The sequence below is a fragment of the Homalodisca vitripennis genome, chromosome X (genome assembly GCF_021130785.1).
Source record: "Homalodisca vitripennis isolate AUS2020 chromosome X, UT_GWSS_2.1, whole genome shotgun sequence".
NCBI lineage: Eukaryota > Metazoa > Arthropoda > Insecta > Hemiptera > Cicadellidae > Homalodisca > Homalodisca vitripennis.
The window spans coordinates 91,737,183-91,751,756 of NC_060215.1; the positions used below are offsets into that span (position 1 = coordinate 91,737,183).

General features: G+C 32.9%; 1 protein-coding gene across 1 annotated transcript in view; it reads right to left on the reverse strand.

The window, feature by feature from the left end:
• The window catches only part of LOC124369384 (protein son of sevenless), a 108,883-nt gene extending 96,047 nt beyond the window's left edge, over nucleotides 1-12,836 (reverse strand). The window contains exon 1 of the mRNA XM_046827383.1: nucleotides 12,474-12,836. Coding sequence (XP_046683339.1) covers nucleotides 12,474-12,572 — 99 coding nt within the window. The 5' untranslated portion in view covers nucleotides 12,573-12,836. The remainder of the gene's footprint in view (nucleotides 1-12,473) is intronic.
• Nucleotides 12,837-14,574: the final 1,738 nt, after the last annotated feature.

Below are 14,574 nucleotides of genomic sequence, written 5' to 3' on the forward strand. Positions count from 1 at the left end.
TTTTACTGTAAAAACACTAGTAAAATATTAATGCTCCATCTTCTATAGATTTTGTTTGTAGAAAGCTTTGACCAAAGTCTTGCTTTTTTGCCCAATTTAATTGCTGTTACCAGTACGTACTGCAGAGGCCTCAATAAATATTTCTTAAATGGGTTAAATACAGTAATTTTAAATTTTAAAAAAGATGACCCCACCCAATTTTACAACTATCGTCCAATTTCTATTCTTCCTGCAGTATCTAAGTGTTTGAAAGAGGCACCATTCATGAAATGGTCTCTAGAGTAATGAGCACTTGTGATACATCACAGTTCACTGCTGGTGTGTCCTATATTCTATTAAGTCATAGTCATATCATCTTTATTATAATTTCTTTGAGAAATACAATGGTGTCATAGATGCAAATATTAACAATTTTATAGGTATCTTAAGATTAGGTTTTCCAGTTGAGAAACTCTTCAATGGTATAGAATGTCCTCTCCAGTAGCCATTGTCGAGCTTCTTTCTTGAAGTGCCGCTCCTCTGTTATTGCCTTAAGGTGATTTGGCAGCAGGTTGTACAGCTTTGGTCCCGTATAGCTGGGTTTCTCTTCAGATAGTGCAAAGGTGATGAGTGGGCAGTGCAAAGTTGTTAGCGTTTCTTGTATTGTAGGGGTGTGTTTCTCCTAATCTTGTGAGATTGCGGGACATGGCAAAGCAGATAACTTCGTGTATATACAACGACACCACAGTAAGTATTTTTAGTTCAGGAAAAGCAGCTCTACAGGAGTCAAGTGGGTTTAGGTCGGCCAGTATTCGGATGACTTTCTTTTGTGCCACTAGAACACGTTGCAGGTTGTAATGGGAGGAGTTACCCCAGATTATTATCCCATATCTCAGGTGGGACTCGAAAAGAGAGTAGTAAGCCGTTTTTGGCTGTGTCCATGTTACTAATATTTTTTATCCGCCTAATGACATAAGTGTTACTGCTGAGCTTTTTGATTAGTTGGTCAATGTGTGGTGTCCAAGTCAGTTTATTGTCAATGATAACTCCCAGGTACTTGGCTTCATAGCTGGCTTCTATTTCTGGCAGACCTGCAGCTTCTGTATTTCTTCTTACAAAAGTAAGTTGTTGGGTATTTTGTTCGTTTAGCACAAGGTCATTTTGTTGACAGTATTGTTTTGCCAGGCTTAAAGACACATATGATGTTATTTCAAGGTCTTGTACTTCTTTTTTTGCCACTAGCATGGCAGCGTCTTCCGCGTATAAAATTACCTGACAGTATTCTTCCAGGCACCTGGGGAGGTCATTGCTGAACAGTATGAAAAGTACAGGACCAAGAACCGAACCCTGTGGAACACCCCTATTTAGAGGTAATGGTGTTGAAGTTGTTTTGTAGGTGGTGTTGTTCTTTTTGTAGTGCATCTTTTTTTAGGGCATTCGAATATATTCGAAATTAAATATTGCTAAAAAATTGGATTTTTACAGTAGGCCTATCTGAAATGGTGCATTGGCATTGATAGAATCATATCTTACCGACCACATACAAAATGTAACTCTTGAGAACAGGATTACATCTATGAAATATGAAACAATTAGTTTGGGGATATCCCAGGACTCTTATCTTAGAGCCACTGTTTGTTTGTTTTTTTTTAAATTATTATTTACATCATTGGTTTATCGACAAATATGAAAAACTCTAATATCACTATGTATACTGATGATACTACGGCAATCATTTCTAATCATAACAAAATCACACTGAATAAGCTTAGTTCTCAAAATTTCTCATAAATGAATAATTTGTTCAAAGCAAATTTCCTGAACATCCCCAATTATGTCTTTATAATAACTTGCCTAATGATGTCAGATCAGAAAATAATTTAGAGCGTAAATGAAATTAGCATTTGTACAGTGTAAATTATTTCTAAAATGAGTAATAATAAGGTTTGATTTATTATGACATGTTATGTTAGGGTATTTTACTCTTTGCTGTCAATAATTTATATTTAATACTTAGTGTTAAAATGTTTTGTGTATAAATTTTAATACTATAGGTTTCATTTAATAAGTTATATTTTATTTTAATTCATTATACATATTTTTAACAAATTGACATGTCATCTGCCATAAGGAAATTACTGTAATACAGAGTCATCGAAAAATAATGCCTGGATGTTAAATAACTGTCATAAAAAAACTATTAAAGGTAATTTAAAGGTTGTAGTCTTAAAATGTGCGGAAAGAAATAATTTTTTTTTTTCATACCTTAGTATGTTTCAATGTGAGCACCGTTCGTTGCCCTGCAGATATCAAGTCTGTAGTCAACTTCCTGCCACGTGCGTCCAATCATATCTGGCGTAACAGTTAAGATTGCGGAAGAAATTCGCTCCCGAAGATGGTCCAAATCCCGAATTTTTTCTGCGTAAACTATATTTTTTATGTACCCCCAGAAAAAGAAATCCAAAGGGGTAAGATCAGGACTTCTAGGAGGCCATGAAATGGGGGCTGCTCTACCAATCCAACCGTTTGGGAAGCGTGCGTTTAGTGCAGCGCGTACCTCGCGATAGTAGTGAGGTGGAGCCCCATCTTGCATAAAAATGATTCGCTGTCCAGTCTGTTGTTCGATATCGTCTAATTGGGGGAACACAAACAGTTCAAGCATGTCCAGGTAAACTAGGCCTGTAATGGTTTTTTCTACAAAAAAGAAAGGTCCAATAACTTTGTCATGAAATAACGCGCACCACACATTGAGTTTGGGAAAATCACGCACATACTCGTGGATTTCGTTTGGCTGTTGCGATCCCCATACATGGCAATTGTGACGTTTTACACATCCATTTATGTGAAAAGTAGCTTCATCACTAAACAACACTCTCTGTAGAAAATTTGGATTATCATAAATTTCATTTAACATAAAACTTGCAAATTCAGTTCGTTTAGGGCGGTCGGTAGGTTTTATTTGCTGTTTTATCTGAATTTTATACGCATGAAGTCTTAGCCGTTTGTGCAGTACATTTTGTATTGTTGTTTTTGGAATGTTTAGTTGAAGACTTCGTCGAGCAATGGATTTTTTTGGGCTCCTAACACAAGATTGCCGGATACGCTCAACATTCTCTTCTGATGTTCTTGGTCGGCCTGGTCTAGATTTTTTGCTGACGGTCCCTGTTTCCCTAAACTGGTTAAACCATCGAACGATAGCTTTGTTATCAGGTGCTGTTTGACCCGGATATATTCTCCGAAAGAGCCGCTGTACACTGACAATTGACTTTGACTCCGCGTACCAAATCACGCAGTGTGCTTTTTGTTGCACGGTCAACATCGTACTGAGCGGCGGCGCGTCTGTGGCCGGCTGACCTTGACGATTGCGCAGCTTGTCTGCGCATCACAAAGACAGGGAAACACAATCAGACGAACTAAAAACAAAACTTGCGTTCATCAGTTATCGTCCAGTGAAAGAATTACTCATTTAACATGAAAGGTTTTGATGTTATAATTTTATTAAATCTAGGCATTATTTTTCGATGACACTGTATGGTGTTATGTGATACAATATAAAAATAAATTTTAAAAATAAATAAATAGGGTGGAAGTTGTTAATAACTTATCCATAACTTAATCTCAATTAAGTAAGATTTACCCAAAACAAGGTAATACTGAACTTTATTTAGTGTCTTAAAGAAAATGCAGTACAGTGAAATTTCACTATCAACCCGACAAATCTGAATATCACGTTATCAAATATCTCATAATTTAACATGTGCCACTTTCCACACACAAAAGCTGAACATCAAGCAAGGAAGTGTTTGTGTCAAGTATATTTTTACTGCCTCATAGTCCTCCCTAATGCTGATTAAAGATAATATACATATATTTCAAACTGAATTCAGTGTTTGCTATCATATATCATGTGGAATGAAAGTTATAAACAATACAACTGCCCATATAAAATTATTTTTAAATGACTGCAGTTCTGAGCATGTTTTCTATCCTATATCATATTTATTGTGGTGTATATGAAGCTATGTTACGATATTTATTTTATAAGAGTTCATTGGAAATGTTTTGAGAATAAACAACAAATCAAAGATAGATATGCTTTGGTATATTTGGCACTTCCCATGGGGGTCCATAGGTCTTCCTGATAAAAGACATGATATGATCTAACAATATTGCTATTTACTGATTCTTTAGTTTTGGAATTGATTTATTGACAAATCCCAAGGACCTTTACCAGTCTAGAAACTTATCTCTAAAAGCAAATTTCATACAGACGAAGAAATTAAAACTCTTACCATAACCTTTTGTTTATTTAAATTTATTTTTCGTATCATCCCCTTTTTAGACATTTGTAACATTTGAAAACATAACATTTAGCTTTTTAAGAAGGTTCTGAAGTCTGCAGAACAATGTAATTAGTGACGGAATTCATTCTCTACATTATGTCAACAGTATTTTAAGCATGCTGTCTATTTTACACGGGTTACAATTCTAAAGAGAGAGCCTAATGCACTCTCTTTTAGTGCCGAATTAAATACAATTGAATTGTTATATAATTTTCCACTCAAGACAGTTTAGGAAGAAACCCCCAATAATTTTAATGCTATCTATATCAATAAGAATTTGAATACTCTGTATAACAAATGGTGTCTGTGAGATTTTTACTTATTACACATAAAATCAAAGGAATATATTTTTTGTTAAAATATAAGTCTAAATAGGGTGACCTTTAACAGTTTGGGTGGTTTTGAAATTTTTTATGACTGAACTTTTGTGACCATTGCACTTTTATTCAATACCATCAATCTCGTACTGTATTAACTATCTCCCTTTCTCTCTTTGATAAGATCCTTGCACAGGCCAGTGACCCATGAGGACGAGCAGAAGGATTACAGGCCAGGCCTAAAGTAAACTTAGGTAGGGCAATAAATAGAATGTCCTATGCAACTCTTTTCCTGAATCATTATTGACAACATATAACTCAGTATAAATGTAGGAAATCCGACAACTTTACATGTCCAACTATTTCTCTTTAGCTGCACTTCTACACTAAGAGGTACTCATATGATTTTCAAGAATTTTTATTTGCATAAACTGAAGGAGAATTAAAAAATATTAATAATGTCCTTATACTGACCTGCAAACAATACTTTTTTTTTAATGTTTAATTTTTTGTTTTACAAAAATTTGGAAAACATTAAAAATATGTTAGTCTGAATACATACATAATGTAATTATATGTTTGTTGTTAAGAAATTGCAAGTTATTTGAACAAAATGTTACTGAAATATGAGGAGAAAATATTAAAGATAAAATTTTTAAGATTTGAATATATAACAAAAATGTTAACAAAGGCATTGATTGGTTGGTTTTTAATTTCATTCGAATGTCTTTTAACCATTTTGAAACATGATAATTCTATGTAAGCACGCTAAACAATAATATAAAATAAACTTAACATAATATCAGACAAGTGATAATTGGGTGTCAGTTGCAACAAACCAGCCCTGCCAACTATACAATGTTTTTCTTTCTCATATTGCTGATCATCATGATTTTGAAAAACAATGATTTTCTGAAAACACACTGCACAATAACTTAACCAAATCCAAAATAAAATCAAGCAGCTAGCCATAGGAAGACAGTTGTGATAGCAAGTGAGTGTTAACCAGCTGTTAGTCGTGAAAGTGAGAGCTACCAAATGCACAATTTATTCTGTCTCTCACTGTTGTGGACTGAATTGTTACTTAATTCAGGGATAGATAACAATACAAAAACTAAGGTTTGGGGTTGAAATTTTGCTGAATAATTGTGGATAATAAACTTTTCATAACCTATAACACATACTGTTTATATTGTTAGGTTAACTGATCTTTTAGGCCCAAAATACAAAATAATGATACAGTAGCTGGTCCTTAAAATGTTACACAAACATGCTTATGATCAAAGAAGGTAAGATAAGGTTTGTTATCTTAGGTGAAATAGCTTAAGTTACATATATATTTAAGTGGAAGTTTCATTATGATTAGATTAACCTCTCAACAAAACTTTTTTGTGTTCTGAAAGCCCAACAACTGTTAAGTTGTTTTATGCTATAAGGAAAATTGTAACTCTCTGATTAAAATTGTACAGTTTATAAAATACAAAATATATTGAATAAAGTTTTCAAATCAGATGTTCTATAGATTCATCTAATAAACTTGATCACAAGCACAGTTTAAGGTAATGAATTTCTAATAGTTACAGTAAAACACAACAAAAACGACTACTCTGGTAAATAAATAAAGCGGTCATAGTGTTATATACAGTAAATAAAAAAGGTACAGCAACTCATTTTAGTGTGTCACTGAACTAAATAAACAGCATGCTCTGCAAACACCAACATTAAGAATTCCGTAGTAAAACTAATAAAGATGTGGATATGTAGCTATGGTTTAGCATATTGTGTATCAATCCTTACTGAAATTAAATTAGACTATTTTCGTTTATACAAACTTAATGAAAAGTCATTTTACAGGTATTTTGACTACAGTCATGTTAGTTTACTTATTTAAATATTAAAAATTGCACCATAAAAAGTAAGGGCTCTGTGGTGTAGTGGTAACATACATGTTTGGCAAGTGAGAGATACAGGTTTGAGTCCCAGTGTAGTAAATACTTTTTGTGAATCAATCTTTGTTGAAATTACATATAGTACTTGGTTAGGTTAGAGGCTACTTCCATTTTAACATTTTAAACGTCTGTCTTAACTTAAAACTTGTCTAAAAAAGTCTTAAAACTGTCTTAACTGTGTAACAATAAATAAATTATATATTACAATATTTTCTAGTGACAAAAGTTTATATAATAAAAATCTAAATATATATGTAAAACCCTCCAGAAGGTTAATTAGAAATGTTTGTGATGTCCTAGTCTATAGAAGGACTACTAGCTTCTCATTTCATGAGAATTGGCCTACTCTACTACACAAAAGGAAACAACTATCAATTTTGATTACTATAGCTCCAAGGAAAGAATAATTTATAAAGCAAAAAGAACCCAACAGTGAAAGAAGACCCTTAAAACTCAAAATTCGCTCCAACATTAGTCCAAATTTATAGTGTGTGGCACAACATACTACTAATGCACCTTACTACTAATCCAGTTTACCTAAAGTCGGTACATGACTTCAGTCACAGTGAAGGCTAGCACTAATTAGATCACTTATTAAGCGAGTCCATTTACAAACAACCCACCAAAATTTTATCACTTTATCAAAATTGCAAATAAAATATTAAGTTTCTGTATAAATTAGTACTTGAAATTAAATCAAACACTGACTCTGCATTTACTTTACACAAGACAAACCAAATAACATAAGTAAATTTAAAACATCATATGCTGATATGAAAAAGTACACATTTAAAGACATTAACATCAAAGTCTTCCAGTTTACATGCAAACAAACATTGGTTATACAATTCAATTCTCAAAATATTTCAGGAATTTAGTGGTACAGACAATGTTTCGATGTGTGAACCAGAAGACATTTTAGTTTTAGTTATATTAAAAAAAGAAACAGTTCAAAATTCGCTCAATCAAAAACTGTACAGGCCTGCTGGCAGAAAGAAGCAAAGTGAGTGTCTTCGCCACAATGAGAACACAATATTTTAAACATAGTAGACCAGTGGTGTATAAAGTAAAACTACAGAACATGATTCTATTAGTAATAAAGACTTTTGGTATAACACTTATGATAATTTGGTAATTTTTATATTAATTTTGTAAACCCTACCCCTCCCATACACAAATTTATAAACATTATTCTGTAAAACTTTATGGTGAAAGTTTCTTGAAGAAATAACAAACTTACTCAAAGATAAATTCTCTCGTCATAATTTAAAAATATATTCAAACCTTAAAACAAAAAATTATAAAGCCACAAAATGCTACTGAGTAGAGAAGATTTGGAATTGATTTGTTATTTTAATGAATTTGACTATACCCAATACTTACATCTTATTGATTGATTAAACTGTTCAACAATCGCCAATTATACAATATTAAAAGTTGCTTTTAGAAACACTACAAAAGTAATTTATAATACAATCTTTTTACAACCGAGTTTCTATGGTCTCTTCTAGTTTTGTCATAGCCTGATTTAGTTTTGTCAGTCATAATTTCTAATTGTTTCACCTATGTAAAATATGTCTTTTCATATAGAAAGAAAACTTTTATTCACAAAAATATGTAGTAATTAACAAATGAAAATGGTAACAAGCACTAGAAACAGATGAAAAATCACTGCATATTGGTAGGCTATCTAATTTGTTGAGTTTTAAAAAATGTTGAGATTAAACACTTAACATAAAGGACAACTTACAGACTTAAATATATGTAAATTTTAAATGTCAATGATCCATAACATTTATCTTTTTTAAATACTTCAGCCTTGCTGTGGAGAGTCACCCTCAATAACAGAAGTTAAACAGAAACACCAGCCACATAAGTCTAAGAACTCAAATATATTTATTCTTACTGATTAATACAGTAATCAAATTAAGTAAAATACGGGCAGTAAACGCTTCTAGGATTAAGAACACAGAATACTGCATTACCTTACAATCCTATGAATAATGTATTTTATTTCAATATGGAAGCATAGCAGTTAGATAATCTCCGTATGATATCAAATTCACTCAAATATCAGTTTAATTCCGACAGGGCACCTAGGGTTAGACGTACATTTGTCAAGTGCCATAATATCCATACTATGATGCATAATTACACATACATACACTTATATTGAAACTGTTCATACATGGCCAAATTTTACCCTAAATATTAGTATTCCACTTGGCTACAACACAGCCTCCTTCAAATTTAGGCTTGAGCTACTTTAAATAAAAGGTTGGAGAGTTGATCCCAATACAAAAACAGCCATAAATTCACTAAACTTCAATTATTTACGTACTAACTTTCTAAATTATACTGCATGGAATTATATGGATTGGCCAGAAGATATTATTGCGTAATATTATTGTGACATTTTGTACAGAAAATGAATACATAGGCCTATCTCTAAAATCTACCTAATCGGGTATTATTTTCCTACAAACTTTTATCTATAGTTATTCTTTAACCTACAGTGGATTTGTTTGGTAGCTACTGTCCTAGTGGGTGCAAATTAAGTTATACAGCTGGATCAGAACAGAAATGCTGCGCCACACTGAACCACCCAGTGTTTTTATTATTATTATTATTAACAGCATAGTCGTTTTTAATAAAAAAAAAAAGGAAGAAAGCAATAGATCAGTAGTGCTAGGTAGCAGAGAGTAAATTCAGCGGATTTGTCAACTTCTACATACAATTGCAATATATAGAGGCCATCGTTAAAAACATACAGTAGACTATAAATTACACTCATGCAGTCAATGAGAAATTATTAGAACTAATAGGATGTAAAATTAAAAGTAGATCATTTTTACAATCTGAGTTTGTCACCTAGGCTACGCTACTACATGACTAGATATTTCGTCAGTAATCCGCAATGAGTTGGACAATGTAATGAGATTGTAATTTTATTTTATGAATTATAGAATGTATAAAGTGTAAATAGATCACATGAATGCTTCTTAAAATTGAACAAAATGTGGTTTTGAGCACTTACTGCAGCTACTTCAATTTCTTTCATACTCTAGTATGACGATAAGTTCTTAGATAGAAAGAAACATGAAAATTTAGAGTCGGAAAGTCATTGTTGACAGTAACACGTTTCTTCACAGGCATAAGGGATCAAATCAAACAGTCCTGTGCATGATGGTGTGTACAAGGATAAAGTGTAAATTTATCCTTACCTTTATTTAATTAATCAAACCAATATCCATCAAGACTGGAGCGCTAACATGATGTGAGCTTGAATTTAGCTACTACTATATAAAAGAAATTTGTTCTCTTTTGCCACCAGTGTGAAGTGGCGTCTTCTGTAACATCAAAGCTCACACTGATGATCTGGGTATGTGTGATTGGTTATTTCTCGTACCAAATCATTCAATGTGATCTGATCGTGGGAAATTACCAATCACAAATCCTCCAGGCTATCAGTATGGATCTTGCCACACCACACTGCTGACAGAAGAAGAAACAGAGATAGTACTTTAATATCAAGATCAGTTCACATAAGACCTTCAAATCCTCTTCAGGTTGGATGAGATAAGAAACAGTGCTGCACATGTAGTACAACGAACATTTAATTTTCTGCTTCTTATTTTCTAAGGACTGCCTGATCGTCATACTAAAAGATCAAAGAAACTGAAGTTGACTCAATATATTCTCAGAATAAACAAACTAAATGTAGCTTAGTCCTTTCTCAATAATATTTATTGATATAACAAATTATATTGAGAATGAACAAACTGATAAGAACATTGTAGGCATATAACCCTTAGAGAGAAATGAGCTATTTTCTTCATCAATCAATTTACAAAGCACGAATGGGTGTTTATAACACAGGTAAAGATCGAGGCTGCAGTATGATAATCAGCTACCACTCAAATATTCATGATTACCGATTCAACAATCGATTAGAACAATTTTAATGCTGCCACACATGATTAACTCTGTAAAGTAATTTTAAGTACAAAGCTGCTCAAACTTAGCATAAATAAAGTAGTTTTATTTTCTATGGGCTAATCTAAAATGTGTATACAGTAACTCTTTTACGTATAAATATATAGCTTCACTATAATAAAATTGTAAAAGTCTACAGGCCTAACATAATTCAGTTCGACATTATTATTCCTAATTAATTCAAACAAAATAAATCATGTGTATGGTAGGCAAGTTGAGTAATGACTGCTAGAGATGGGAAATACTGTTATTTGTCAATAATCTATTACAAAATAATGTGTTGCGGTATTACGTTCCAGTAACCTGTTACCGTGGTAACGATTTTGATTAATAGACTAGTAAAATTATTAACTGATCATTTAAAATTTTCAATATACAATACAATTAATTATAGAGTACTACTTAAGTTCCTAGCTACTATTTGTTATTAGGCTATAAATACATACGTATTATAATTAGAAAAAGTTATAGTCAACATTTATGAGTGCTCACATGATCCACGCTTGAATTTAGGTACTATCTCTTTTTCACCAGAAATGCGAGGTGGGCACTGGAGACGCCACCAAAGCCCGTACTGATGGCCCAGAGCATTTCCAATTGGTACTTTCCTGACCTCAGATCATGTTGCACAATCTAAGTCGTGAAGAAGCACCATCCCGCACTTTTAGCGAAGAAAGAAAAACATCCCTCGTGATAATACCCAAATTCAAGCTCAGATCATGTGAGTGCTTGTAAAGGTTATATTTAACTTTGTGCTACTAGTAACATATTTATAACCTAAACTAAAACTAATTATATCGCATAATAACATTTCACAGAATAATATTTCAATTCCTAGCCTCATTGCTTGCACAAAATCGCCTCGGCTTTTACTGGTTGCCAAATAACCTAATACCAGGATGTCGTTATGAGAACATCAAATCATTCAGCCCAGCTGTTGAAATAAGTGTTGCTGGTAACATATAATCCTGGTAATAGGTTACGACTGAAAAAACCTGTTACTTACACAAATACTGTGCGTCTGTAATGGTCTCAAGTACAATTGCAATGTACATGTTTAATTTGAGTCACAAGGTTTCAGACACGTTTAACCTTCAAAATAGTACAAAGTAATTAAATGTAACACTATTTTGTTTGTTCATTTATAAATATACATAGCTTAACTTAGATATTTTTTTATTCACGACAAAACAATTACTTTTTAAGATTTAAAAACAGCTAAATTATAGTGTAATTTGAAATACCTATAAAGTGATTAGGTTTCAAAAGTAGTTAGGCCTACATCGATGATTTGATGATCATGAATAATCGAGTAGGAATATTGGCCGCTTATTATATTGCAGCCAGGATCGACCCCCACACGTAGTTCCCACAGTTTTTAAAACAACTAAAAATGAAAGCCTGCCTAAATGAAAATTTCTACTTCGATTTGTTTACTTTTCCAATGTGCCTATCTCCGCCTATGTTTCATTCACCTAGTGAACTTCAAAATACATTAGACATCATCTCAGGTAGGTCAAGACAAAGTAATCTAACAAAATTTAGGTCTATCATGAATCCTGTTCAGTTTCATGACAATGTGTGTGAGTTTATTGATAGTTTACAAGATGAATTCTTCACTGTGACTGTTAGGTTAGGCTAAACAAAGTAGTAGAAAGGAATAATTCTCTTGTAGCTCCTGTCAATTACAATTGTTCTTTTAGCCGAACTAACCATTTACACCACATACAACTTAAATTTTGTACTGCTAAAGAATGTTATGATTGTAGGCATTTTCTATAAAATCAATCTATAACATATTGATAGTATAAATAAAAATTATTAGCCTACAAAAATAAAGCAAGATGCTTGATCACACAAATTTGCCAATTTAATTCTGTATCACTCACCTTGCGCAAAGCGGTGACAAATATTCCTTTCCATTTCGCTGCATTTTCATCCTTCTCAAAATCGTAAATTTGTTCTGAAGTTGATGGAGCAGAAAACATAGCTGAACAATTAAAAACAATACGAAATTATTATTAACATTATAATAATTATTAAAAAATGGCCGTCATGTTGATAAACTATAAGTTTTCACAGTAAATCTTCAGAGAGTGTGTTAAAAACATCACATTGCCTGCTAAGGAAAACACTTGAATTCCTCTTATGTGAATAAACAAAATAGTAGTTGAATTGTTTATTGTAATGGGACGTATTAACTAACATCTTGTCCCAGTACGCATTAACAAACTTAACACAAGCAGCGGCTGCCAACCACTGTAGTGTAGATGCATAAGAAGACATCAATGTCACGTAGATCTCGATGCTTAATTTAACCTTTTTCGAACTTGTGTGTATAAAGAGTGAAGTTCTTTAAAAATGTGGTTTACTTTTAAAACGACGTCATTATGAAAGAAGTATTCTATAGCCGTTATAATTTGAGCAGAAATATGTAAACGCTTATTTTGAAGTTACTTACAATAATAAACTAAAATGCAATAAATGAAATGCTGTAAAGTGAAACCTTTGATTACATTAGTTACGCAGATTTTAACTAGTATAATAAAAGGTTAATATAGTGTGTTGAGCGTTAAATTAAAATGTATTAATTATATTTATTAATGCCAAAGTGAAAATTAATGATGTGATTATTATAATTTACTATTCCAGGCCTACGAAGATGGAGTGCCGACGAACATTCCGGACTTCCATTCACCAAAAGTAGGGACATGACTGCTTTTTTTCTTCATATCTACAAATATTGGTTGCTATAGAGCAGATTTAAAAGAAAACAACCACTTTCATACACAATCACCGAATGAAAACTGTATACCGGAGGATCAAAAATGTCAAATAGTAAGAGTGTCACCACATCCCTACCACCGGTCATCTTGGTATCAATGAGACTATCCGACGTAATTTAGATAGATACTTTTGGCCAAGATTGTTCCATGTGTCAACGCTACAAAGTTCACAATTTTCAGCCAGCAGTAAAACACGCACTTCAGACATTTGATTTATCGTGATATTCCAAGATACATTGACCTATTAGGTAGACATGGCTCCCTTGAAAACTGCCAGAGCACATCATATACCCATAAACTTTGTGGAGTTTATACTACTTCGTTTTGAGCAACGTAAAACTATCTTAAACGAAAATGGCAGTCAATACGTTACAAATTAATTCAAACAACTTACCACTGACTAGTGAATACCTCAACAGTTGCCTGCTCCCACTACAAACCAGAGATGCTAAACTGTAAATTTTAGTAGAGAAATTAAGATTTTAAAGGCTCTCCATAAAAATTCACCGCCTCTATAGAAAACGAATCTTCATATATGTAGCACCTGCGTGAATTTCAAATTTAGAAGAGCTCAGAGAAAATTGTACAATAAATCTTCAAAAGGCTTGCCAACGACAATCGAAGTATTAAAATTAATACGACAGGATAATTTTATTGCTATTGTATTAATACGAACACACCTACAATCAAAAGCTGCAAACTATCTAACCACCAAACCCACTCCTTAATATGTCCTTACCAGATCCGTGGGAACAAACATACTTACTTATCATACTTACCTGCAAAACAACGCAAAATGCGAGTTAATGTTAAAGACCTCACCCTTTCTCGTCTCATGAGACACATTAACCTGTTACCTATATGTGGCCACTAACCTCTTGAGTAACCCCGAAGTCGATTAAACTTTATCCTGCTTGTGGTTTTGGTTACAGATCCATGCTAAAATAGTGTCTGCGGATGCTTTAGTTTAGCTGCAATCAGAAAAATCTGAACTCTCAAATTATAAATGGTTACCTTAATATACTAGAAAGTACAACGCGGATTATTCAGGCAAATGGAAACTAATGTCTGCAGAAACCTCTCTCTCTCTCTCTCTCTCTCTCTCTTCTCTCTCTCTCTCTCTCTCTCTCTCTCTCTCTCTCTCTCTCTCTCTCTCTCTCTCTCTCTCTCTCTCTCTCTCGTCTCTCTCTCTCTCTCTCTCTCT